General features: G+C 38.4%; 1 protein-coding gene across 8 annotated transcripts in view; it reads right to left on the reverse strand.

Moving 5' to 3' along the window:
• inpp4ab (inositol polyphosphate-4-phosphatase type I Ab) overlaps nucleotides 1–25249 on the reverse strand; it is a 37226-nt gene extending 11977 nt beyond the window's left edge. For 3 of the 8 annotated variants that reach the window (XM_079460204.1, XM_079460202.1, XM_079460209.1), the window contains exons 1-15: nucleotides 25107–25249; nucleotides 10201–10402; nucleotides 9405–9449; nucleotides 8842–8960; nucleotides 8460–8576; nucleotides 8297–8376; nucleotides 8079–8190; nucleotides 7909–7999; nucleotides 6577–6724; nucleotides 6344–6474; nucleotides 5915–6019; nucleotides 4748–4856; nucleotides 1588–1774; nucleotides 1205–1420; nucleotides 743–1058 (exon numbers count right to left, since the gene is read on the reverse strand). In XM_079460204.1, the coding sequence (XP_079316330.1) occupies nucleotides 743–1058; nucleotides 1205–1420; nucleotides 1588–1774; nucleotides 4748–4856; nucleotides 5915–6019; nucleotides 6344–6474; nucleotides 6577–6724; nucleotides 7909–7999; nucleotides 8079–8190; nucleotides 8297–8376; nucleotides 8460–8576; nucleotides 8842–8960; nucleotides 9405–9449; nucleotides 10201–10285 (1861 nt within the window). In that variant the 5' untranslated portion in view covers nucleotides 10286–10402; nucleotides 25107–25249. Of the gene's footprint in view, nucleotides 1–742; nucleotides 1059–1204; nucleotides 1421–1587; nucleotides 1775–4747; nucleotides 4857–5914; nucleotides 6020–6343; nucleotides 6475–6576; nucleotides 6725–7908; nucleotides 8000–8078; nucleotides 8191–8296; nucleotides 8377–8459; nucleotides 8577–8841; nucleotides 8961–9404; nucleotides 9450–10200; nucleotides 10403–24830; nucleotides 25026–25106 lie in introns of those variants that run through there. The other 5 variants (XM_079460207.1, XM_079460205.1, XM_079460208.1 and 2 more) reach the window with 4 other exon arrangements.
• Between the last annotated feature and the right edge of the window lie 1196 nt (nucleotides 25250–26445).

Raw genomic sequence — 26445 nt, forward strand, 5'->3', positions numbered from 1 at the left:
TTTGAACTTCAGTTGACGCGACTCTCTCTCTCTCTCTCTCTCTCTCTCTCAATGGCTCTGGCTGGTATTTCCAAGCGAGGAACTGGCACAGACAGTCAGCACCAGACAGCCTGTGAGCATGCTAACCAGCTACCCAATAAAACGAGAGCACCCGGTCACATGCTCACAGTAGGCAAATATGCTGGGTCAAACAACAGAATGTTCTAGAGCCAACAAGAGACCCAAATAGAGTCAACATACACTCATTATCATAAAGGATGGCATTAAAATCACTTAGATCTTTTATAGATAAATATAGTTCTGCTGCTCTGGCACAGACATATTTAAGCAGATAAACAAACATAAACATATTAGACTCACAGAATATGACATACAATAGCTGCCTAGGTACAACAAATGAATAGATGTGATGAGAAGTGGCAGGAGAATTTCAAGCCACAAAAGTCATAAACGCGCTATAAATTCTGGTTGCTATAGCCACATGCAATCTGCTTGGAGACAAACAGGTGATGGTGTGTGTATGTGCATGTGTGAAAGACACAACGAAAAAAGAACAAATTAGAACAGGCATGTGTGTGTGAACTGTTATAGACATACAGACAAAATGGACATAAATTGATGCCAAAGACAGAAACACATAACATTCATATCTGACAAGACAGCTAACTGAAGTGAATCCATGCCTACTGAAGTGAAAACCTCAAGACTAGAGAACTAGAGAAAGAGACAGATAGGCACCTACATGCATACGTTTCTGCATTGGCAGGACATGCAGGGTTCAAAACAGGTGGTGAGGATGAGCGTGGTGGTGATGAGGATGGTGGCGGTGAGGGTGACTGCCGCTCTGGTTCAGGGACCGAGGAAGACTCCTCCATGCAGACAGGATTGATCCAGAAGGCTTTTTGTCGCCTGTTACCTTTCTTAGATGCGCCACCCTTCTGGTCAGCCTGGAACATGTCCTCGCTGCTGCTGCTTTGCAGTCGTTCCCTCTGCAGCAGTTTGTCCACTCGCTGGATTATACACTCCAGACTTTTGTCAACATTCACCCACACTTTTTCCTGTAACAAACAAGCAAAAACTAATTACCTGGAGAAGGCATGCTGAATGTCCTCCTGGTTAAGTTGACCCATTCCAATCTTAGAGTATAATAAATTATAGTTATATGCCGTTGGAGATTATTGGTTTTATAAGACAGCTGACTTACCCATTCTTCCTCATGCCAATCGACATGGAGGGACGAGCGACTGTTGCTGCCGCTCCACTTGGCCAACAGTGTGTCCTGATCGTTCCTCAGCACCACCTGCTCCATGTCAGCAGAGGGGGAGTTTTTTGAGGCGATGTACTCCGGTCTGCCTGCGTTCAGGGCCTGCACTGCAGACGCCAGCAGCTTACAGTCACACACAGTCACCAACTGCCGTGTCTGAGAGTGAGAAAAAAATATAACCACAAGGCAATTCATAGTGGACTACTTAAGCATACAGATTTAAACCAAAAGGTCTGTAAGGTCAAGAGAAACATTTCATTCAATAATAATAAAGTATAAAAGGTGGTCTTGTCTGTACAGTACATTCATACTCTGTCACCCACCTTATCTGCCAGGATGGTGAGAGTTCTCTCCATGCCATTAGCGGAACGGTCCTTAGCGGCACGCGACAGCCGTTCTGCGTAGTAGCTGACCTGAGTCTTGAGCGTGTTGATGTGCGAGATGATCTCTTTGGCACGGATAATGTCCTGAGGGATGTAGACGATGGATTGGGAACTGGACAGAGCACTGCTGCAGAGCCAGGGAGAACTTGATTACATTAACACACCACAATAGAAGAATACACACACAAAGACAGTACAATTCCTTTAGACATTTATATACATATAGCCACAGTTTTAGCACCCAACACTTTGGGTCCTCGATGTTCCTATTTATAAAGTTCCAGTGGAATAGAGGTGCTCCTGGAGAATGGCCCCATCAGCTCTCAAATGATAGACAGCGGATCAACACTACATAGTTTGTCTATCATGGCTGAACCAAGCAGCAACCTTCCGGTCTCTCTCGTGAAACCAACACTGAAGTGACTTAAACTGTCATTTGTTGACTGGCCGCTAGAGACTGGCTCCAAAACGGAGCAGAATTTTATTGAGCCCCATGTTAAAATGCCCAACTTTATAGTAGAAAAAAAACATGTTTAACAACTGTGAGTGGGAGATTTTCTTTAATAAATCATCGGTTAAAATTATTTTAAGCCTTAAAATTCGACATGATTAAGGGCGTGGTCACTTGAGTGACATGTGGTTACACCAACCAGGCACCTCAGGCCCACCCAGGTCCAGCCTTTTTGCCCATTTCCAACAATCCAGGAGTGACACGATGCCAAGATGGCGCCGACCGGCTCTGCCCACTTTAAGTTTTTAAAATTGCTCTTCACAAACCTACGGGTGACGTCATGGACTCTACTATGGGCAGAACAGACAACACAACACATTTCTCAAACCATGTGGGATTAATAAATCCCTCAAAATTTGTAGTGTACTGTACACCCAGTTCAGATATTAGTTAATAATCAAAAGAATAAAATATAAACTTTACAATAAGGTTGTATTTGTTAACTTTAATCCATAAGCAAAAATGTATTAACAATGAATAATACTTTTACAGGATTTCCTAATCTTAGTTCATGTTAATTTTAGCTGCTAACATTAGTTAATGCACAATGAAATAACATGAACAGCTGTGTTGACATTAACATAAAACCGATATTTTAGAGGAAAAACTTAATTTCCCCATGTTTTACACACCTTCAAGGCATCCTGAATGAATATGACTTTCTTCTTGAAGAACAGAGTAATAAAACCACGTATAATTTTTTCTACAAATTGTAGAATGGGAGTGAATGTGGGGCTATTTTTGGAAGCTCCAAAAAGTTCATCCATCCATCAAAGAACGGCTCAATATGGCTCCATGGTCTTAAAGTTCTTCTGAAGCAAATCAATGCATTTGTTTAAGAGAAATATCCATATTGAGAGCGCTAGTAATGTTAATGTCTAACTTCCGTTATCCCTGGGCTGCAGGTGAACCTGAGACTTGTTTTTCCGGCAAATGACAGTGATGAAAGCTCACGCACAGAGACGACAGTATCCTATTGGAACAAAACAAAAAATGCCGCGTTCGTCACCGAACTTACCTGCGTCATTTGCCAGAAAAACAAGCTTCAAAAAATTGCCACCCATTCACTGCGATTCTACCGCTTGGAAGAAAAATGATATGTGGATTTATAACTGCATTATTCTTCAAAAAATAAGTCATATTCAGTCAGGATGCTTTGAGGGTGAGTAAATCACGGGGAAATTTAGTTTTTCATCTGAAAATAGTTTTAATGTTAATGTCAACACAGCTGTGTTTATGAACATGTTAGTTCATTATGTATGCATTAACTAATGTGCCTCTGAAATATCCCTTTAACAAATAATAATAAACGCTCATTGTTCACTGTTAGTAATTAATTTGACTAACGCATTAACAATAAGATTGTATTTATTAACATAAGTAAAGTGGGGTTTACTGTAAAAAACTACTTGTAAGTCGCTTTGGATAAAATGTCCGCCACATGGATAAATGTAAAGTGTTCATTAAACTAAATAGAAAATAAATAAGGAAATAAAGGCCATTTTGTACCATTCATTATGGTCCATATTTTCCATTAAGGCAATTATAAGTTGTGCATTTTTTAGCATTCAGTTTTTTCCATCAATATATTATTTTACAATGACTTTTGTGAAATTTAGCATCAGACTTCTCACATTCCAGTTATAAGATCTTGGGATTTTTGACAGTGAAACCGTTTGTATAAGACATGGTCAACCAAATATTAATAACAAATAATTGGTCAAACAAATACCTTAATCAACTTTAGCTTTCTCCATGTATATACAACATACCTAATACTTTAATACAGTATCTGGAGATCGCTTTTGGTCACTCGTGCATGCAGGAGTTTAATCTTTTACAATAACAACTGGGCAGAGATTTCATACGACACAGAAACATCAAACAGGAACCACAGATATAAATGTGTTGCTGCTTAAGATAGACATACATAATCATACACTTATCACTCTTGTAGAAGGAACAGTGAAGGGATGATGAAATCATGGATCAATGAACATTACATGATATGAACATTTCGTGCAAACCACCAAAACAAACAAACGAAAAAAAGTCCAAACAAACTCACCATTCCTCCTCATTAATGCTGAACACGCAATAAAAGCAAAACAAGCAATTCAAATGTAAGAAAAAGCAACCAAGCTTAAACTCAACTTATCCTATGAGAATTTCAACTGATAACAGAACCAAAGCAGCACCCAAAAGCAGCCCAGAATGAAAGACTAAGATTAAATAAGAGCAACTGGTTTTGAAAACAGATATAGATTCTAAATGGTCAACATGCAAAAAGAAAATCGCTATTATAACTCCAACGGTGCCATAATAGACTGATGCAGCTTTGGGTGTGTGTTAATTCTCTCATGATCTCTCATGGAGATACTTTCAAAACACAAATTAAAACATACAAAGGACACAGACCAACTAAAAGCTAAAACACCAGATGGCTGATACAAATACTAGAAGGATGTTCATCTAACAGCCACCTCTGCCGGAGGTCTTTACCACAGTCACACGTTCTAGCTTCTCATTTACATGCAAAAAATGCACTCGCACTTTAGCCTGTATCTTTAAAACTAGGTCTGAACTTACAGTTTTTTCGCTTCCTCAAATTTTTGCAGGAGTTTCCGCAGACCGCCACTTTTGAAGCCTTGGCAGTGAGCTGCAGGGGTGCCGATCGTCACCACATCATAGGTGTGATCTAGAAACACAAACAACCCATCACAATTTGCATAAACATGATTGTTTAAATAAGTACCAAGTAAATAAGTGTGTCAATCGTAATTATTGTTGCAACGGTAACGTGTAAAAGTTACAGCTATGATTCGGGTCCTGTGATGTAACAACTAACAACAACTTTGCAAAATTCCTTCCACAGAAATCTAGAGGCCATCCACAAGATTGAATATGTAAACATTTTGTATCGTATCGCCGTTTCGTCTCCATGGATCTGCCGTTTTGGGAGCCTGAAACAGCATTTTTTTTAAACCGGGTGCCAGAGTGGATAAATCTGAAAACGCCACCCTTGCGTTTTCGTGTGTACTGCCTATCCGTATATATTTTGAAACAGTGATGTTATCACCCCAGGGTGTAAAGTTTATGCGCATGCTCCGTTTTCAGTACATCTCTGTGGCAGAATTACAGCGCCATGTGTATACTACTTTGTTTTGAGCCTGTTTAGCGGTTTCATGTCTAGCAGATATTTCTTGAGACGACGACGTGAAAAGGAAAAAAAAAGATCAGATAGGGAAAGCTCTGGCTTCGTGTGGATGTAGAGACTGGAAGTGTTTCAAACATACTTTTCAAAGATCCCATACCTCAAATACACTTCTTTATCATTATGACACAGCACCTGCCTTCACTTAGTTCCATTAATGACCAATACTAAATACTATTTTACAGCGTATATATTCAGTGATTTGCATATATGAAATGATACAACAACAAATACTTATTTTTTCTCTTTTTAATAAAAAGCTTTTGGAAATAATAGTGTGAATTTAAGATTGAAGGATCACATTTCTCACTATGAACAAAATATGGTCAAAACAACATGTTTTTAAGTTTGTTTTGGTGATTTAAAATAGCCTGCCAGCATGAACTTAAACATCTTTAAACTTCCACTGGTTTAGGATAATGACAGGTGAGTGCAATAGGCGGGTGTGGCGTGGGGCTCCACCTACTCTTACACAAACATCATTTCAGGTTTATCAACGCATTCTAGACCGACAGAATGAAGGAAAGAAATCAAGTTCTAACCAAAGACCAACTCGTCCTGAACTCTCATTCTCTGCACGTGGAGGTTGGTGGGCATAAATTCCAACTTCCTCTCAGCTTTTAGATTACTGGCTTTGAATGATGGACCTGTGACAGAGAGAGAAAACGTTTAGTCCCTTTATTAAGGTTAGTCTTTGAAACATTTCAGACAGAGTCATTTCGATATGGTTTTAGTCAGTTTAAGTTGTGTCAACACTGATAAGAGAATCTTCATTTTTGGGTGAACTATTCCTCTGAGCAAAGCTATTGCATGACTGCAGAAGTCTTGACACATAGCACTTAACTTTAACAGCGTGCTTTCTTTATTGGGGTTGGCAAAAAAAGATGCTAAAATGTTAAGTAAGTAATGGAATTCTTCGTGCCATACACAATAAAATGACCATGACCTGAAACATCAAGGATCAGGCTGACCTTTATAGTCCTGTAGGTCTGTGATGGTGCACTGATAAGTCAGAAGAATGCTCTGGTACTGCGTCACGATTTGTCGCCGAAGATTCTCCCAACACGGAGACAACTCTCCCAACTCCTCCAGCGCAGATACTCTAAATGCAAAGCAAAAGACCTGCATGTTAAAAGCACATTAAGATATTATCAAAACGTCATGTTAACTGTGGCTCTCTATGTATGCGTGAGATAATAGACACCTGGCAGAATCCTCTTCCAGTAAGAGTTTGACGAACTGACGTGGGATGTTGAGCGATAAGACGCTTTCGGCCATCTGTTCCAGGATGCGTAAATGATTCCCGTCGGTTGTTGGAAAACGGTACATGCGAGACATGGTGCCACCAAACACTGGTACACACAGATAAAATATAACCATAAAGAGAAATCAATTGTGCCTTGCTGTGCTTTTCCATCCGACGGCGAAGAACCTGTTGTTCTGAAATTTAATTTTGGGATATTTATGGTACCAAGGCCAGGCCATCGATTTCACTCTTTCAATAAAAATAGAGCTAAGTGCCCTTGAGCTTGAGTAAGCCTCTATAAAACATGATAATTTTTTCTTTGTACCAGAAATTCTGCTTGAAAGGGACATATATAACATCTGTCACTATTTGCTCAAACCATTAAAAGGGCATGCATCACACATAGTTTTAAACAATGACACGTGTCAAGTTTCAATGATCTAAGTTTTCAAGTTTAGAACACTACAACAATACAACAATCCAGCAACAACCCACAGTAACATTATTCATGGTTATTGCGATAATAAATCTGAACTGCGTTTTGCAGTACTGCCATGTCTGGCAAATATAACAACCAGCAGCAGGCAGCTCTACTGTAAAGGGGGGGGGGGGGGTCGCTCACCGAATGCGGAAGTGCCGAGTCGCGCAGTGTCGTGTCTAGGACAACTTCGTAATTTATGTGGTAGAATCAAGAGGCTTCTGTATTAATCCACATTTTTTTTCCCCGCTATTTCCAAACAGATAAATGCATCTTGCAGCTTATGGTGGAGAGTGTGTACATTAAAGATAACTTCAGTCAAATAAACATCTAATGTAATATTATATTATGCGAGTGGCGCGTTGTCTCGCTGCAGGACTCATAACAGCATCCTGATTTGTAGTGGAGCGCTGCCGCCCAGAGCAAAATGGCGGCGGCGGTGTGTGTAGACTCATAGAAAACAATATGATAATTTTTACAAACAATGGCGCTACGCTTCGCGGCGCTTCCACCTCCGGTGTTCGACCCCCTTAAGGGTTGGAAATGTTCTCTGTGTTTTATACTTCTGATCACCAACACATTTCCGAGTACATATATCCTTCCCCTCAAATAACACAAAAACTGTGTAGAAGCCATTCTCCTACTGGTGACATCTCTAGGCTTTGGTGACAACCTTGACATCTCTAGACTTTCCTGTAGCTTAAGTTGTAAAGTTTGGCGCTAGACATTCCAGGGCATGCAACTGTTAAAATGTATTCATCCCAAACACTGTAGTCAAATGCATTTATTCCAATATATAAATGTAAATGTACCCGATCGTAGAAAGTTATCTTTCCACAGTGAAGCGTATTTTGTTCGAACTCCAACAGACTCTGTCAGACTCTCGTCTACAGGAAGGACGGTCTGCGGAAACAATCAAAAACACTCACATCATCCCTGAACAAGCTGTTGGTTGGCAGCATATGGGTGTAGTCGAGCTCACCCTGCTGTTAATGGTTTCTTGCAGTTGTTTGATGGGTGTCTGCTGATCTCTCTTCTCTTCGAGCTGCCAGGCGATAACAAAAATACTGCCTACATGATCATTTTCTGCTGACCTGAGACAAAAGGACAACAAATCTCAAAACGAATGGCTAATACACCTGTGCTCCTCTCCGACAAAGGAACACCCCTCTAGCTTTAAACAAATGTGAGGTAGATCACCTGAGAGGTAAGTCGAGTCTGTGGTTTTTTTCCAGCAGAAGTTCCTTCACCGGGAACATCGCTGAGCCGAGAAGGTACATCTAAGACGGTTAAAAGAAATCCCAATCATAATGTTTTTATTTTTAAACCAGAACTCTACTTATTTGTTGAGTGCGAGTCTCACCGTTCCTTGTGAGCGATCCTTTACGTCATAAACCGAAAGTTTGACCTGTGTATGCTGGTTAATGTTGGAGTCTTGGAAGAAAGCCACGCTGCTGAGGAACATGGGGTTATTTGTACCCTGCAAAACGAAGCGAAAATTTTTAGAGATCAATTTCGCTTCATATCCTTACGAAGAATTTAGCTTTGCTTTTAAGTAGACGAATATTTTATGGCCCTGCGCCTCCCAAACAAGATACATAAATATATTTAGACCACTTTACTTATAGGATGTAAACAGTGTAACAGACAATGTTTCCAGAAACAATCACCCATCTGGCCTTTGAACAATAAGATCATGCTGACCTACAGTATGGCATTGACAGGAACGCTTGTGTCCGTCTTACCTCAATGATCTCCGTCTGTGCATGTTTGGTCCAAAAAGCCTGAGGAGGTGTGGTACAGCTCACAGCGACAAAACTGTTGGGTTTTCGGTCCAGGGACGGCGTGGTCAGCTCGCTGCAGACTACACAGCCACATATACACATGGAAGGTCATGATGGTGTAAGGATTTTACACAAGAAGCTGTGTTTATACGAGGGAAATACAGTGTGCCTCAAGCATTATGTGCGAAAGACCCCCGTTTCTCACAGATATATTCAGACCACCGCAGTTGAACCACTTTATTCACTGATGAAATCCAAACACGAATGCTTTAGCAGTTATCTTCACATAAGCAGTACATTAGGACACAGAGCTCTCGTGGAAATATTTACATGCCTGTTTAATGTCATTTACAGTCGCGAGTTCTGACCTGATTGCAAGCTCGACTCCTATGTACCCAGAAACATTTGAATACAAATGTAATAAAAAATAACAGCTTACAGATCTTTTTTAGGTAGATTGATTGTTTATTTAACAAATTTCTCTGTGTGTGAGTTGGTGGAGACATAGAAAAAACTAAACTGACCAAGACTAAACTCCAATACTGGCTCATCTGGGTCTTGGCTGTTTCCTACACAGAAAAAAAATATATTTAATCTTGATATCACTCATATGCAAATCACAAAATATTCAACATTAAAGCATTAAACTGTACTACATGGGTACTAGGGGTGACACAGAATAGTAGAACATTCGATGCTTCGATATGAGGAGCCTGATTCGACTACCAATCTCACAGTCGAATCTTCGCAGAGGTGTTATAACCAAAATGGTATAATCCCCATATTGCATTTGGCATGCACTGCTCCGCTAAAAATACTATTTATAATGTAAAGAAATGGGGTAACATTTTTAGGGTCGGTACCAAAACCCCCGGCGCATACAAGGTCTGGCTATGACCCAGCGCAGGATCGTGTCTCTCCACGCTCTCTATTCTGCGTAACCGGTATAGAGACCAGTATTTCTAAACATTTGTCACTTACTGAATCCTTGGGCATATAAATATGAATTAACACTTTGTCTGTAAATGCATGTGGTTTGTTACAAAAAAAATTATGACGTTATTTAACCAAAATCACTGCATATAATAAGCGCGGCACAGAATTTCGGAACTTGTCATTCTTAGCAGTGAGAGCAAGCATGCACGATGTTTGATTGTTTTTGATGCATCAATGTTGCACTGTACCCTTTTTAACCACCTGGTGTCTTCCCCACTTGCGTGCAAACACACGCGACTATCAGTTGACTATAGGCAAGACATTACAATTCTGATTCGATTAAGTAAATCCTTAGTAGAGGACTTCCCTAATACTATTGTATACCTGCTAATGTTAGCCCAAGCATCTCTGAGGAAAGCTCCTGTGTGTCCGCTCTATACACCGACCACGGCCGTGCCCTCCGTGACATTGTGGCAGGGTGGTTGGGAGAGTGTGTTGTGGTTAGAGTAACAGGAGTGGTGGAATCCCACACACACAGCCCAGCATACACTCCTGTGTGTGGCTATTCCCTCCTCTCCTCTATGATCTGAGAGAAACAGAGAGGTAAAAATAACATTTATGAACGGAATGTTATTTATGAAGATAATTTTCTCCATATAGGGTATATAGAATAGGACAAAGGGGTAAAACTGAACAGGACACCACAACAGGAGAGCAAGAACCAGTTTTAACCCAGATCCCTGTGGTCTGATATAAAAATATGGGTTACTGTAAATCGCTAGTTTTCATTATCTGTTATTTTACAGAAAGAACAAACTTGTCCAGTAGGGATGTAACGATTCACCATGAGCCAGTTGAGAATCTATTTAAGGGGCTTTTTTTAACGATCAAAGCGCATGGTCTAAAGTTTATGGCGCAGGTGGCAAAAATAAATTGTTGCTAGTTTAGCGGCCTTAAAGGGTTGTACTAGGGCTGGGCGATAAATCGATTTTATCGATTAACTCGAATTTGACGTTTAGGGCAATTTGTTTTTAATGAAAATTGGTTTTCTTTTTTACTTCTTCGACCGACGCTCCCGAGTGTTCATACCAAACGCGAGTTGCGCGAATAAAACGCGCTATTCGCGAGTAGTTGGACGCTTGAACATTTTGAGTTTACTCGCTTCATTCGCGAGTGAAATTGCATCATAGGAGGGGCTTCTGGCAAGCGGCTCTTGTCTAATTGCGACATGGATTTTGTTGAGAGGGTAGCGGCACACCCAGACACTGATCCACTTCAGTGGCGGAAGCGTCACGAACCAAACTTCCCAAGGCTCAGTAATCTGGCCAAAAAACACTTGTCTGTCCCTGCTACAAGTGCCCCATCAGATAGGCTTTTCAGTGTGGGAGGGGGCATTGTTACATGTAACCGGGCATGCCTCAAGCCAGGGGTAGTAGACAGGCTTGTCTTCCTGGCTAAAAATGTGTAAATGAAGAATGTTGAAAACTAAAGTAATGGATGCAGATGTTTCATTTTGTTTACAATTTCAGGGATTCAGGAAAACTGTTTAAAGTTTTGTTTGCACTTTATGAATACCACTGCTGTATGTATTTTTGTACAATCTAATTTTGTCATTCTTGCTACATTGATTTGACCAAAAAGGGACACACAATTAAATTATTTATTTATATTTTAAGTTATACTTAAAAGTTATATCGTTTACAAGCATGTTTTAAGGCTTGTTTCCTGTTACACTTATGCCCCAATGGGAAATTTAGATTAAACTGCATAAAGGAAAATCAAAACAAAATAAAGAGTACATTTGTTTTGAGCAATTTCTTTGACAGTTGTAGTTTGTTTTTAAATTGAAAAAAGAAATTGATTAAAATCGAAAATCGGGTTTGGTGTGAAAAAATCTGAGATTTTTTTAAGCCATATCGCCCAGCCCTAGGTTGTACCCATTCTCGTAATGAGCCATGGATGTGTTTAGGGTGTAACGTGTAATAAACCAATAAGAGTCTGTAAAAGCCAAATGCGGTTGCACTATGGATTTAGTCGGTCAATAGTGCAGTCTAAATAGCAACACACCAGCAATGCAGCTGAACACACCTGCTTTTTAGACCAGTACGTCCATTTAAGAAAAATAAAAGGACAGTTGTTCATTTCTAATTTGTCTCAACTCATTTCGTAAAAATAAATCGTGAATAAATCATATTTGTGAGAATTTATTCGTGAATCGCATTGCAAGCTGAGTGAATTATCCAGAAAGGAACACTTTTAAAAAACATTGTACAGCGCCCCTACATCACAACCTCAAAATACGTCAAATTAAAAATAAATACTAGCTGTTTGTTAAAGCATCTACTTCTGGGTATATTAAATACACACAGAACAAAGCCAAAATTTTATTACTTTGTTTCTGCTTTGCTTTTTTCCAATTAATATGACAGACATTCAGAATAGATCAAATCAGGGAACCAGATGGCTTTGCTCTGAAGAACCTTGTCCAAAAGAACTCCCTCCTGCCATCTCCCACCATTCTGAATATGCAATTTTAAATCTATCAGATAAGAAAGGGTTTTAAAAAGAGAATCACACATGAACATCTGGAGCAGGATCAGAAACCTCATATTTCTCATAACAACTCTACACTTTTAAAAAATCTGTATGGATTGCAGTATTACTGGCAGCAATTTACATTTATGTATTTTACTGGCAACTGTTTATTCAAAAGTAATTGATCATTTAACATTAACAAGTCACCACATCCTTACAGAGGAAAACTATAAAATAACAGTCTCGTGCAAAGCATTCTGGGAACTCAATTAGAAAAATAACTGAAAAAGGTTTATGTGGATTTCTGGTTCCTGGAATGCTTTGCATGCTGTTAGTTTATTGTGGGGTTTTCTTCTGTAAAGATTTGTAAACTTGTTAATGTTTAATATTCATTTATTCATTGAACAAAGTATTGCCAATAAATTAGATAAATATAAATCTACAGTAAGTTACTACAGCAAAAACGTTTACAGTGTAGTGAAAGTGACTGTTTCCACCACACTGAAAAAAACACTAGCTACAGCCATTATGTGTGAAAGTCAGCATACTGTACATTCACCCACATAGGCTTTTCAAATGCTTGAAGAACCTATCAAAATCTTCATCAAGAGTATAAAAGTTAACATGTCAAAAGACATGTATGACATATCCTAGCCTGCCCACATCATCCTCTTTGAGTCAGGAATGAACAAGAGATGCCCACTTTGAATCCCGGTCTCTATGAGTGTTCTTTCTTATCAAATAAGCATATCTGCCTTCGCATTTATATATATATATATATATATATATATATATAGGCTTTGTGTGTGTGTGTGTGTGTATATATATATACACACACACACAATACTGCATCGCAGCCATAGACTGCTAAATAAACAACAGTGATGACCAAACATTGTGTGTGTGTGCCTGTGTGTGTGTGAGAAGTGCGAGTTTGGATGCAGTATGTTGTGGCAGCTTGTTTACTGCATGTTGAGCTGCAAGCACGTGTCTATGCTGTTTACACATGGTGAGAGAAAGAAAAAACAAAAAGAGTGAGCGACAGAGAGAGAGATTGCCCTCTTCAACTCACCGTCTTCATTTTTATGATGCTTTTCTTGTGCATCCCTATATTAAATGCCATCAGTAAAAACCTGATGTGAGAATTAGACATGGGTATATTTATTCTTTGGTAAATGTCACGGATTTAAATTAGATAACATTTTACAAGCGAATGACAATTAAGATTTACAATTCTGCTCAGTTGGCCATTTCCGTGGTGATTTTGACCATGTTGTTGTCAATCTCTATGTCATTTTTCTTTCATCATTGCTGAAATAAAACAAACCTTGCGCTACGAGACGAGTAAAGCTAGTGGGTTAAGCAGTACGCACTTTTACTTTCCACTGGCATAACCTGCATCAAATAGTGGCCTACCAATCGTCCTTTCCTGGCCTGCCTTGACATTTCAAATAAGTGGAGGGTCTTTAAGAACGGTGACATTTTTACATTCAAAAACATCAAGATAAATTGCCATCAAAACAATGCCATCCAAATCTTGGATGAACCGGGGGACTGGGGGCGAGTAAATGAACAGCAATTAAATATTTGGGTCAACTAACACATTAAGGAATATAAAAAAAGACAATGTCCCTTTTAATTCAATATCATAAAAATGCACAAATACCGGATGCAATATTTGTGTGCATGTTTTAATATATGACCTAGAAGAAACAGCAACAACAACAGTAAAAAAGGGTCAAAATGCAATATATATAACAGAAAAACTAAATAATAGAAGAAATGAGGAAAAAAAACTGACAAGTATCCTATTTATACTTTTGGAATCTGGCCCTCAAAGAAAAGTAGTTGAAGACCCCTGACCTACATGATGTATCGCTGAGGCTTCCTGTGAACCAGAAAATGTGGTATAATTTTTACCAATGCCAATTGGTTGGAGCTAGAAAAGACCAGACTGGCAGTTGGAAGGGATGGCTTAACAGATGTTCAGCCCAAGCCGTTAAACTGAGAAGGCTCATCACTCCCAAGTGGAAGAACATATTCGGATTATAAGGTCAAACATGAATAAGAACTTGTCCTGTTTGCAGTATTACATGGCATGTTTTTTTTAACAGTTAGTTGATTTTTAATCTTCAGCAAATCAATTCAAATAAACAATATTTTATTTGATATTTGGGAGAAATTACAAAAATGATAGTTTCAACACGCATCTCTAAATAGTAAATTCAGAAAAACTGAAGATAATTTTAGAGTTGGCTCTTCTACGGCTGTAATAAGCCTGTACTGAAATCGGTGTACTGTTGTTCTGCAAAATCTCTGTAAAGGTTAGGTCTTAAAATAAGCAATAATTTGCCACTGATGCAATGTACAGTACGACCTTTGAATCAAACCTATTAAAGAAAAAGTTTAGAAAATAAATTTCTGGAAAGATGATACTTTTCACAAAGTTTGGGATATGGAAAATTGTTCACCTTGAGGTTGGAGGAAACCAGTCAAAACAGTAAATAATCTGACTAAAACTGCCTGATTATGCAACATTATGCAAAAGGTTATTACAATTGCAGACAGTTCTCTCTTCAGTCAAATATCACATATCTGGAGGTAAACTTCTTTATTTTAACCTCAGTGGGTCAAAAAGAGACCAACATTGAGCACCATATATAGCTCCTGGAGACCCCACCAGTTATACGAGTCAGAGGAACTGGAACAGGAAGACAGGGAGATCTTTTTCAGATAATCCCCACAGACTACCTGACACACTTTTTCTTCATGTGCCCTGCTGAAAACGGCACTCAAGTTCGAATGGCCTTCTCCAAGCGAGAGTACAACCAGAGTCTATTGTCTTTCAAGCAGCAAGAAACACTTTGACAAGCAGTGGTTTGTCTTCTCTGTGCGTCTTAATGCTGTGAAGAGGGTAGCGAGAGCTGAAGTGAAAGCATTTTTTCACTTCTCTTCTGCTTCTTCTTTCCTCAAGAGCAACAAAGAGGAACTCAATACAAGCAGCAGTTATGTGCCCTGAAACCACCTTAAATGGTCAGAGATATTTTTGTCTTAGTTCGATCCACCTGGAGCAACAGCAGTCCAGCCCTGATGTTTACAGACTTCAATTGATCAACTGTCCTGTGTGATGAATAATTTCCACAAGCCTAAGAGGCTTCACATCAGTGAGATTACAGTGTCCAAGCAAAAGATATGCAACATTATGCTACCAGCTACAGAGGAAGGCTCTCAATGGGAAAAGACAACCATTATGTGTGATGTCATCTGGGAAAACCCAACACATGGTGAAAATGTACAATTACAGTTTTGATACTTTATGTGATATAATATACAATATGTATATAAAGCTGGGTTCAAGCCCTTTCCAAAGCTGATGTACCAAAAGTTATGGCTATCTGAAGTCGGCTGAGCGCTATGATTTTTAGGAACGGAATTTGGAGAAAAACGGGTTTAAAGTTAAAACACAACAGTCAAGTCTACAAAAAGTGCTGTACAAAACAGTGCTCCAGACAGTGAGCTTTGCCATCTCACGATAACATTGTATAAAAAAACTTTGCATGCTGTAGTTTACACAAAACTGGCGGGAGATGTGTATTGATACTCCTTCATTCTTCATGTTACAGTATGTGGTTTACTTTGCTAGGTGAACTATCTTTGTAGTGTTAAGATAGGGAAAGTTATGATTGGTTTTTAGCAGCTCCGCCAGCATGTCCTTAAAAATAAGCTAGCCACTATTAATCGCTATTTTTCAGCAATAAACAAGTGAATTTGCCACAATATTTTCAGAGATGATAGACAAAAGGTTATAGAATAATAATTTAATGAAAACCTAATTTTTTTTTTTTTATATTCCTGAAAACGTCCCAGCGTGACATCCAATGGGTTTTCCCAGATTGCACCACATATTGCTTCTAGGGTTGTCATGATACTATTAACATTTATTAATGTATTTATTAATATTAATATTTGAGAATTTTGTTATTAAACTTTAATAAAAATTCAAACGCTTCGACTTTTGAGACTCAAAATGAGAAAGAAGAGATTGGTGTCAGTACTGGCATTACACTGCCAAAATGACATTCTTCCTAAGCTTTTTGTTTAGTTTTTTATTTCATATATTTAAAACTAAAGATATTTAGTCTTTTTGATGAAAGGAAATATAAAGAAATGGTAAGTTTATGTTTAAAACAAAATTGTAAATTAAATCTACAGTAAGTTACTGGCAAACCTGCTGCAACCAGCGGACAGAGCACGTGTCGGTAAATATGTCGCATCTACAACCTGAAAAGCAAATGCAAATATTTGCGTTTTTAAATTCTCCCAGTGTGGTGAAAATGGCAACATACGCTCTCCTGCTCCGAGAAAAGAAGCACGCCCGGACCCTGTCAAGCAGCAACAGACAGTTCAGTCACCACCGGATGGGTTTTCTTCCAGCTTGGCCTCATTCCATCAGGACCACGAGACATAATGAACCATCAGACTATTTATAAAGCTTAAATTGAACAGCGCGTCTACATAACTGAGCTGTACAAATTATATTTTGCAGCTATATCTTCTAATATCGTATTTAGCACCAAACGTGCATCAATTTAACCCTTTCCGCTCTGTGAGCACTGCTTCGCATCTAAAGACCTGCAGACACTAAGAGCAGGTAAATAAATGGCCACTTTTCCTGTAACGCTTAAGTAAACGAAAATGCAGCAGTAGCCTAATAAAGTATTTTTAGATACAGTCAGATTATTTCTCGAGCTTTCGAGCTTTCTTATACGTAGCACCTAAACTCTGGAATAGCCTTTACGATACAGTTCTAGGACCAGACACACTCTCAATTTAAACCTAGATTAAAGACACATCCTATCAGCCAAGCATTCACTTGATGCAAAATAAACCACCGGGAGACTGCATTTTAGATATTATTTACTAGAATAATTTAACTTGTTATATAAACACCCTGTACTGTGTTTGACTTTTTTTGTGTTTGTGTGTTTTCTTATTTTCCACTGTTAAACTGCTTTGGAACAATGCACATTGTGAAAATATATAAATACAATTTAATTGAAATATATATATATATATATATTTAAAAAAAAGTCAAAGGTGCTCCAGAACGGTTTGTTCTTCTAAATTCTTCAATATATTTCATAGTGGAAGATATCCCAGAACTTATTTTTTTCCCCAAATATCTTTGTGTGTTCAACAGAACAAAGTAAGGCTGCTGGATTATGACAAAAATAAATCGCGATTATTTTGGCCAATTTTAAGATTCTGATTATTTAACACGATTACTCATTAACCTTTAAATCAACATAGAAACTTTAAAAGCCAAGTTTTTTTTATTTATGAAAAATGTATTTAAAGAAATAGCACTGCTGAACCACTGTAAAGGAAAGGTTTCACTGTGGATTTATACAACAAAAGAGAGGACACTTGCCACATGGAATGCAGTACAATGCATCCGGTGTAAATCCTGACACCAAAGGCACTCTGAAGTTAGGGTTTTGCTCTTATCTCAGTCTCTTGTTGAGTGAAGCAGAGTGCAGAGACTGAAGACCGTAAAAGGGTAAAACCAGTTTGAAAGTTTTCATCGCTCCTCTCTCGCTCGTGAAGAGAGTCAAGAATGTGAGAGACATGAAACCCCCTCAAATGCTCTACTGTATCTCTGGTTGGAACATCCCACACAAACAGTTAACGTGATCCAGAACTGAACCTCTCTAACACACCAGTCTCTCTTTTCCACGGCCCACACACCCATCTCATTTACAGCTGCATCACTTTCTCCCACACACATTCAGGTAAAACTTGTTCTGTTGTTTAAACTAAAGTGCCGTTTATAATACCAAACAAACCATTTGAAATGTCCATACATTGACTAGTCTAACACAAGTAGGTGGACTCATGTTGTCTGTATCCCATGGCTTAAAAGGAACATCACTCTTCAGTGTTTGTTAAGGTGACGCACATAGCTTCCACTATCTCCAGATGGCCTATAAGCATCAGGGAGACACTGATCTATGAGCTGCTCCAGCCAACACTGCACTACGAATCGTGTTTGTCTGTGTGTGTGTATTACGTGTGTGAGCAAGGGACTGACAGAGAGGCCTTGTGTAACCCTGTATGCGTTTTTTTTGTGCAACAACAAAAGCCAACTACCCCTCCATTTACACGGCCTGTTCATCCAATCCGAGTTTGCATAATTTCTTTAGAGGACAACCACAGATGTTCCCTTTTGAGATGAAAATGAGCATCAGCCATTTTTCACCCAGCATGGTCTCGTAACCCCCAACAGTATTCTTGTTTTATTTTTGTGTGGCCACAGATCTGGAAACGCAATTCTGCGCAACATTTCAGTGTCCATGAACACCTGCTTCTTGGTAAGTCATAGGGAAGTCTTAAGGATCACCGTTTAGTCGTTTTATGCTTCCTTCACATGACTTTCCGAGGTTAAAATTGCACATGAACACCCCTGATGTCACGTTTCACACTGGGAAGGTGGGTAATAATTTTTATAACCAACTTCCCGAGAGGGGCAGGCCATATACAATCAACATTTTGGATGGGAAATGGATTTCCGCTGTGATAGATATGATTTATTAGTTTGTCTGCAACAGCTTCATTGCCTTATCTTGTCATTAAATGAGTACATATGTACATATATGAATAACCATTTGAAGCATACTGTATGTGTTATACACTGCAAAAAGAGCATGCATTTCACGAATATTCCAGAATAGTAGTAGTAAAACAATACAGTAGGATGAAAACAATGAACAATACAGTACAGTTGAAAAATATACATATAACATTTTCCCAAGACACATGCAAGCATGAATCTGGCATCCTCCATCCTTTCTGACAACAAAGCACCTAAACACAACCAGCTCAGAATCATGACATCAGAAGTGGGAATTATCAAACTTCCTAAAGAGCACGTAAAGGCAGTATTAGTTTCTTTGCAGCCATTTTGCTGTATGCTTTGCCACAAAGGGTAGCCTGGGAAAGTGACGTCAATGTATACCCTCTATAGTATAGAGTCTATACTGTACATGTTTTTAGAAATGTGGAGGAAAACCACTGAAGCTATACATCATAGTGCTGTAAACAGTACTAAGATTGATAAAAAAATATACTAAAAAAAATTCAAAACCTTTTGTGGAAAAAACAATATTCTGAGGAATGTCTATGTGGTTTAATGTCCATACAATGGAAGTCAGTGGGGTCCAGTGTTGTTGGTTACCAACGTTCCTCAACATGTATTGTGATGTTCTTCAAAAGAAAGGAAGTCATACATGTTTGAAATGACATGAAAGTGAGCGAGTTATGAAAGAATTGTGATTTTGGGGTAAACTCTCTCTTTAACTTCTATTTCCAGTGAATCATCTGCTGAAGAAGCCACAGCCATAAACATCAACCTTTGTGATCTCCATCTATCTTTCCGTGACACTTCAAACAAATCTTGAGATTTCTTTAAAAACAGACAGCTCAGCAGTGTCAGATAAAGAGAAACATTTCGTACCAATGTTGAAACAGACAATAATTCAGAGTGAAGGAGTGTTTACAAAGATACAGGCAAATCTTATTTTTTAAATCTTGCTTATGCAAGCATGTACATTTGGAAAGAAGACGGCAGTTTTGCAGTGGCTAAGTGGTCTCAAGGGAAGTGGTTTGATGCAAGTATCACCACTTGTAGCACAGCGTCAACTTGAAGAAGTAGTTGAATTTGGGTCAATGTACTGAACGAGGGTGATGACATTCTCTGGGGACAATGATGCAATGAGTCTTGATAGCCCCCCAAAAAACTCATAGGACAACAGATCTTTAACTAGACTGTGAAAATAAACCCTTCTGATGATATAAAAGGATGTTCATGACTTTGGTATCGATACCAATGTCTGAAACGTAAAACACATATTCAGCATGTTTCACTCTGCCCTAGTAAGCCTATATGCCCATGAAGGATTACATTTACATTTAGCAGACGCTTTTATCCAAATAATTCAGGGAGCAATAAGCAATATGTCATAAAAGAGCAATAGTACGATAGTTGCTAATACAAAGTTTCTAGTTTCAACAAAAGCTAGACCACTGCCTGTTGAGAGAAGAGAGAGGGTTAGTGTACTTTTATTTAAAAAAATTATCCTTTAAAAAAGGATAACTTTAGAGGTCAGCGGGAAAAGACATAGCTCTCCACTAACACACACAAGCTTGGTAGGTAGTGAACTTTTAATTCAGAGAGGGGAATCTAAAAGGGATGAAAGAAATGTTGCCATTAAATAGATCACTGCAAACAAACATTATGTTGTCCATTTATATAGCCTACATCCATCTCGGGGTTCCTCTGGTTACTTCTGGTGACAGAAGCTGTGCAATTTATGTACAACAACCTTTTTTTGAAGAAGAGAACCTCTGAATAAACCTATAAATGAAATGAGGTGATTTACTGTGAATACAGGAAATCATGAAAATTCTCTCAAGATTTTATTATTTCACTGTAGGCTTTGTTTATTATATATATGATCAATGTAAACAAATGTGTACATATAATCTTTTACGTAATTTAAAAAATATTTCTGCTTTTAGCAAAACATTGTTGATGTAGGTACAGTATGTAGTAGGGCTGGGCGATGTGTTTAAAAAAAGATTGATAGTCTACTTTAAAATCATTGCGTAGATAAACGATAGATTTATTCAGTAGAAAATGTTGCAGGTGTCCTGAAATGTCATCCTACCCGTCAGATTATCCTATCAGGCATGCCCACATCAATGTTAGGTAAAGTTTTTGCGCTATAAATCATTCTACCCCTTTATTTTATACTACTACGGGAATCTGATAGTGTTTTTTCGTTTTTTAATCATTCTACTTATTATTAAATACCTATAGTACAATTTGTTTGGGTGTTGCGCTGTAAATTAAACCTACATGTTTATTTTAAGGTGGTAGGACTATCTGACAGGGTATTTTGCATTGTGAAACCTGTTTATTTTGTCAATGTGATTCCGATTATATTAAGTTTTGCCCTGTGGTACGACAATCTGAAATGGTAGGGGTTACAGCCCCGCGAAAGTGGGGTTTTGCTTTGCCGACGCAACCCGTCTTTCTCTTGGTCTATCTGTGCAGCGACCGGCAGAAAACAGCAGCTTGTTCAACTGACCAAACAAAACACTGTTACTGACTGCCTGGGCATATGAACATAAACGTTCATGCAAATGCCTACAATCGCATGATAATTATCACTCGCATCTCCTGCCTCGCACCGTTCCCTCACAGCTCTCGTCCCCCCCTGCTCGTCACAATACGTATTGTCCATTATTATCAATTATCGTCTGGATATTTGCGAGACATCGGCGATATACAATAACATCGTCACATCGCCCAGCCCTAGTTTGTAGATAAAGTATTTATGAATGTTTAAATTATAGGAATAAAAGCATATGGTCTGTATCAGCGAAATATAGCCGTTCCAGATCAGCCTAAAAATGCCTTGATCGGCCCCCAATCCCGGCTCTACTGACTCTAGTGATACAGTCAGTAATTTCCATCCACTGCTCAACAATGACTCTTCATTCATGCACTCCATCATATGGAGTGCAACTTGCAAGTGCTCCAGCGATGCTCGGTTGAGTCATCTGTTTACTTCTAGGCCGCACATCACCAACTGTAAGCGGTAACAGTTTTCTTGCATATTTTGCAAAATATTGTGCTTTGTTGGAGGTCTGTCCTCTTGTAACCAAACCACTTCCATACTATGGAGTTCCCTTTTAAGGAAATAATTTGTCCTCGGAGGCTGACATGATGCTGCGGGTCCTCTCAGACAGTTGTTGTTGTGCCCGCTAGGGAACGTAAATGCATCCTACATCATCGTGTCGCTATATCATTGATATCGCGAGATTTACGATATGACCCTTTTCTTATCTTGAAAAATGTATACCGGTGTTACCGTGGATGGTATGACATGGCACACCCACACCGATAATTCTTGAACATTGGAAGCCGATAATCGATATATTGGCCGATATACTGTCTTTAAATATTAATATAAAATTCCCTATGACTGAAACAAAAGGAAAAAAGTGGAACTTTTAAACTGCTTTTATTTGAAAATATTCACTGCAGAAAAAAAGGTAACCATTAGTTCTCTTTTCCCCATAAATTTGTTTTTCAAAGTCTACTTTACACATGTTAAATATTCTTTAACCTTTTTCTGGTATATTTTTTTTAATAAACAAATTATAGATGTTCTTCCAGAGCAACCCAGAAAAATTGTCTTAATATGTCTAACAGGTCTTATAGGACAGAATGCGTTCAGACAGCAGTCTGATACAGACAATATGCTTTTGTTCCTTTAATTTACACAATCATAAATACTGTATCTAAATACTGTAATTACACAAACAAAGTTTTACCAATAGCAGTAAGTGAATGATCACGACAGAAAGATTTTAACTGTGAGCAGTGTGCAGCTGAAAAAGTTTTACCAGAGGACATGTATTACATAGTACAGGTTTCCCAAAGTGAAATCACTCGGATAAAGAACCAATACTTGGAAAATGTACTGGAGTACAGTAAAAAAATACTTGACCACCAATATTGTGCGCCAATCTAAGCAATTCTGTCTTTACTAAATAACACAGAAGTCATACAGAAGTATGGCTTACATTTAAAATAAATACAACAGCATTTGCGCTGGTATTCTTATAGTATGTTTGTCACTTTAAAACAGTAACTGTTTTTATAACATTATATTTAATCCATCATTGTTTCCAGAACTCTATCATCTACATGACTAATCTAGAAACAGTTTATGGAATGATCTGCATCAGGACCACAATTACATAACACCCTTCCTAGCACAGCATATGTTTGAGAGTACCACGTGCAACGTTTACAACCATCACTAAAGTGCTTTCTGGGCCAGAAACATAAACACACAGACTCTCATTTCAGCTCCATGTGGACTCCAGTACCCAATAGTAACTATCGGTCATTTTGAAGGCATCACTGTATGTCAAGTAACATGCCCTTTTCCTAATGGTGTCTTGGGAAGAAAGTAAAGACTTTGCAACCATGGCACAGGCCTACCGCTTTTACCTCAAGAGAAAAACATGACTTGGTAATTATCAAGAAGTAAAACTTAGTACGAGTAATGTGTTAAACCAAAGGCCTGATCCGGCAGGAACCTCTCACAGAAATGACTGACTTTAGAGGTAAAGTTGATTTTGATTTTGATTCAATTTATTGTCATTACACACATACAAGTACAGTGCAACGAAATGTATTCTCGAAAAGTTCTCCCCAAAATAACAATTCCTTCCTCATTTAGTCATTCCAAACTTCTTTTTTCAGCAGAATACCAAAGAGGGCATTCTGAAGAATGTTGCCCCCAACATTGACCCCACTGACGTTTTTTTGTGATCCACAAATAAAAGATGGGTTTTGAATGACATGAGGGTCAATAAAAGACAGATTATTACATTTTTGACAGTGAACTACCCCTTTAAAAGACTGCGACATGAGACTGAAACACTGATCTCAGCAGAGCTAAATGTGACTCGGACTGAGGATTGCGAGGGTTTTTATCGACTGGCTAGTGGCTGAAACACATCAGAACAGAGCTGTCTTATTTCTGGCTTTCAGATGACTTCAATGCTAAGGCAAGTCAAAACAAGACACCTTTTATAAGATAAACTACAAATATATAACATCCATCCCTGGTATATCACTTTATTAAGTTGAAATGGGATAGATCAGCCAAAACGGAAAAATTGTGTCATCATTACTTTTGAATTTACATCATGAAAAATATAGATATTTTTCATTACAACAGTCAAAGAGGTCCTTCATTTGTATGTACCAAAAACAAAAGAGAGGCCTCTTCCTAAATACATTGTCTTTTGCATAAAAGAGATGAACGCATACAGGTGAGAAAGACACAATGAGATGAAAGTGATTCGAAATTGTATTTTCTAACTAAATTGTCCCTTAATGTGAAACTTTACATAAGGTAGGCAATGATGCGGTGAGCCTGCCAAGTGCCCATGTTTTCCTCTCGGCTGAGTAACTACCACTTGTCACCAAACCAAGTGTGTTCACAACAATGCCTGACTTATAATAAATCAAACAATGTAAACCACACACCACAGAATGTCTGACCAGCTTTTGCACATGGTCTGCAAGAGACCTTTTCACTCCGGCATTTATATTCAACGTTTGAATAAACAGACCAGCTATTTTTAACTCCTCGTGCGAACAAAATGATCCTCACCAATACTGGTTTGTACAACACAACCCCATAAACAATAGCACACTTGATTCTTAAGACAACATCCCCGTAACGAAGTTATAAGGCAATGTTTACACGTTTAAGAAAACAACGTGCATTTTGACAGTTCTTGGAACTGGATACCTCGTTTCACTTTCGCAATGAAAAACCCCACAGAAACTAAGATAAGAAAACACTGGCCCTTCAAGTCTGCATTCATACTTTAACCGTCCGCAGTTCGTCGCCGACAAGACATTTCCAAGCTTTTCGCCACGAAGAATCGTTGGTAGCTCTCGCTTCGGCTAGCAAACCGGGTATCCCACAATTACAATACGTTCATATCACGACGGAGTGGATGAAAACGCCGCAAACGTAACTTATTTCCAGTTCGGCCGTCTTGCGCACCACAGAAACAGTGCTTACTGCCGATTTCTGGTTGCGTTATCATCAAAGAGCCTCAAAAGTCTTCCGGATCTTTCACGAATAAGGTATACTCACACGTCTGTGGGGTGTTATGTCAATCCATATCACCATTGGGAGAGTTGGTGATGCTTTTGAATCTTTGTTGCCAAATTCCAAAGCTCTGCTCTGCCTCCTGCGCTTCTCTGCGCTGCTGCAGCGAGTGGCCCGCCCTTTTGAGTGACGTGTTCACGTCCGGTCCCGCCCTATCCACGCGCTCTCTCCGCAACTACACGTGCAAGCGCGTTTACTGGGCACCGTAAGCCGAATAGTCTGTTGTAAAGAGACGTTACAATCTAAAAGTAATCACAAGAGGCCGAACGTGTGTTTGTTTAACTAGTTTGATTTGTTTTAATATCAAATATTCATTAACGGTTTTTAAATGATGGAGTTTGTGAGAAGGTCCAATGGGTACATTCTTACAATGCTCAACAATATTATCTCAGTTTATATATAATTTTAATATATTCTCCTTATCGCCACTTTATTTGGTAAATTAGATTTCGACCATTTTCTGTTTCAATGTTTTTACCTCTGGAAACACTTACAAATATATTGATCGTAGGCACTATTCTGCCATCTTATGGATGACTGTAAAAATGCATCGTAGCTCTCGTCCAAAAATGTGACGGAAAATGGGAACATTCTCACGATGCTCAAGATTATTATTTAAACCTATAAATGAAATCTTTGTATTGTAATTGCCCGTTTATTAGTGAAATTAAGTTTCCATCAGATTCATTGTAAAACATTTACATTGCACTTACAAACATATTTATTGTTCAATTCTGTGGGTCAAAAATATCAAAAACATCATAACCATAAACTATATCCTTCTGTAAGAGCCATACAAATAGGTTTATGAATGGACTTATGAAATGAAGTCCTGAGAAAAGTTAAGTGTTATAAAAGGCCATATGTCTTCATATACAGTTAATAAAGTATAATAGACATGCGCATTAAAGGGATCGTTGAATTGTCATCACTTACTCACCTTCAAGTTATTCCAAATCTGTATACATTTAATTGTTCTGATGAACACAGAGAAATATATTTGGAAGAATGCTTTTAACCAGAAAGATTTGAACCCCCGTTGACTACCATGTTTTCCACTTTAAAATAAAAAGGACCTGGAAGTTTATGAAGTGATAGAACAGCTTTTCCTGTTAAGGAAAAAAAGAGGTGAACATCAGTCTTATGTCAGCAATAACTATAGCGTATAAATGAGGTCATAAGCTGTGTTTATTTAAATATAAATACCCTATGTATTTACATTGATTTTTGTTAAGGTGACGTATATCCCTAGTTGTCACAAATAATTTGTAGGCCTATATTTGATCATCAAACCCCTTAATGTCATTGAATTTACAAGCTTTTG

This window comes from Barbatula barbatula (assembly GCF_947034865.1).
Source record: "Barbatula barbatula genome assembly, chromosome: 7".
NCBI lineage: Eukaryota > Metazoa > Chordata > Actinopteri > Cypriniformes > Nemacheilidae > Barbatula > Barbatula barbatula.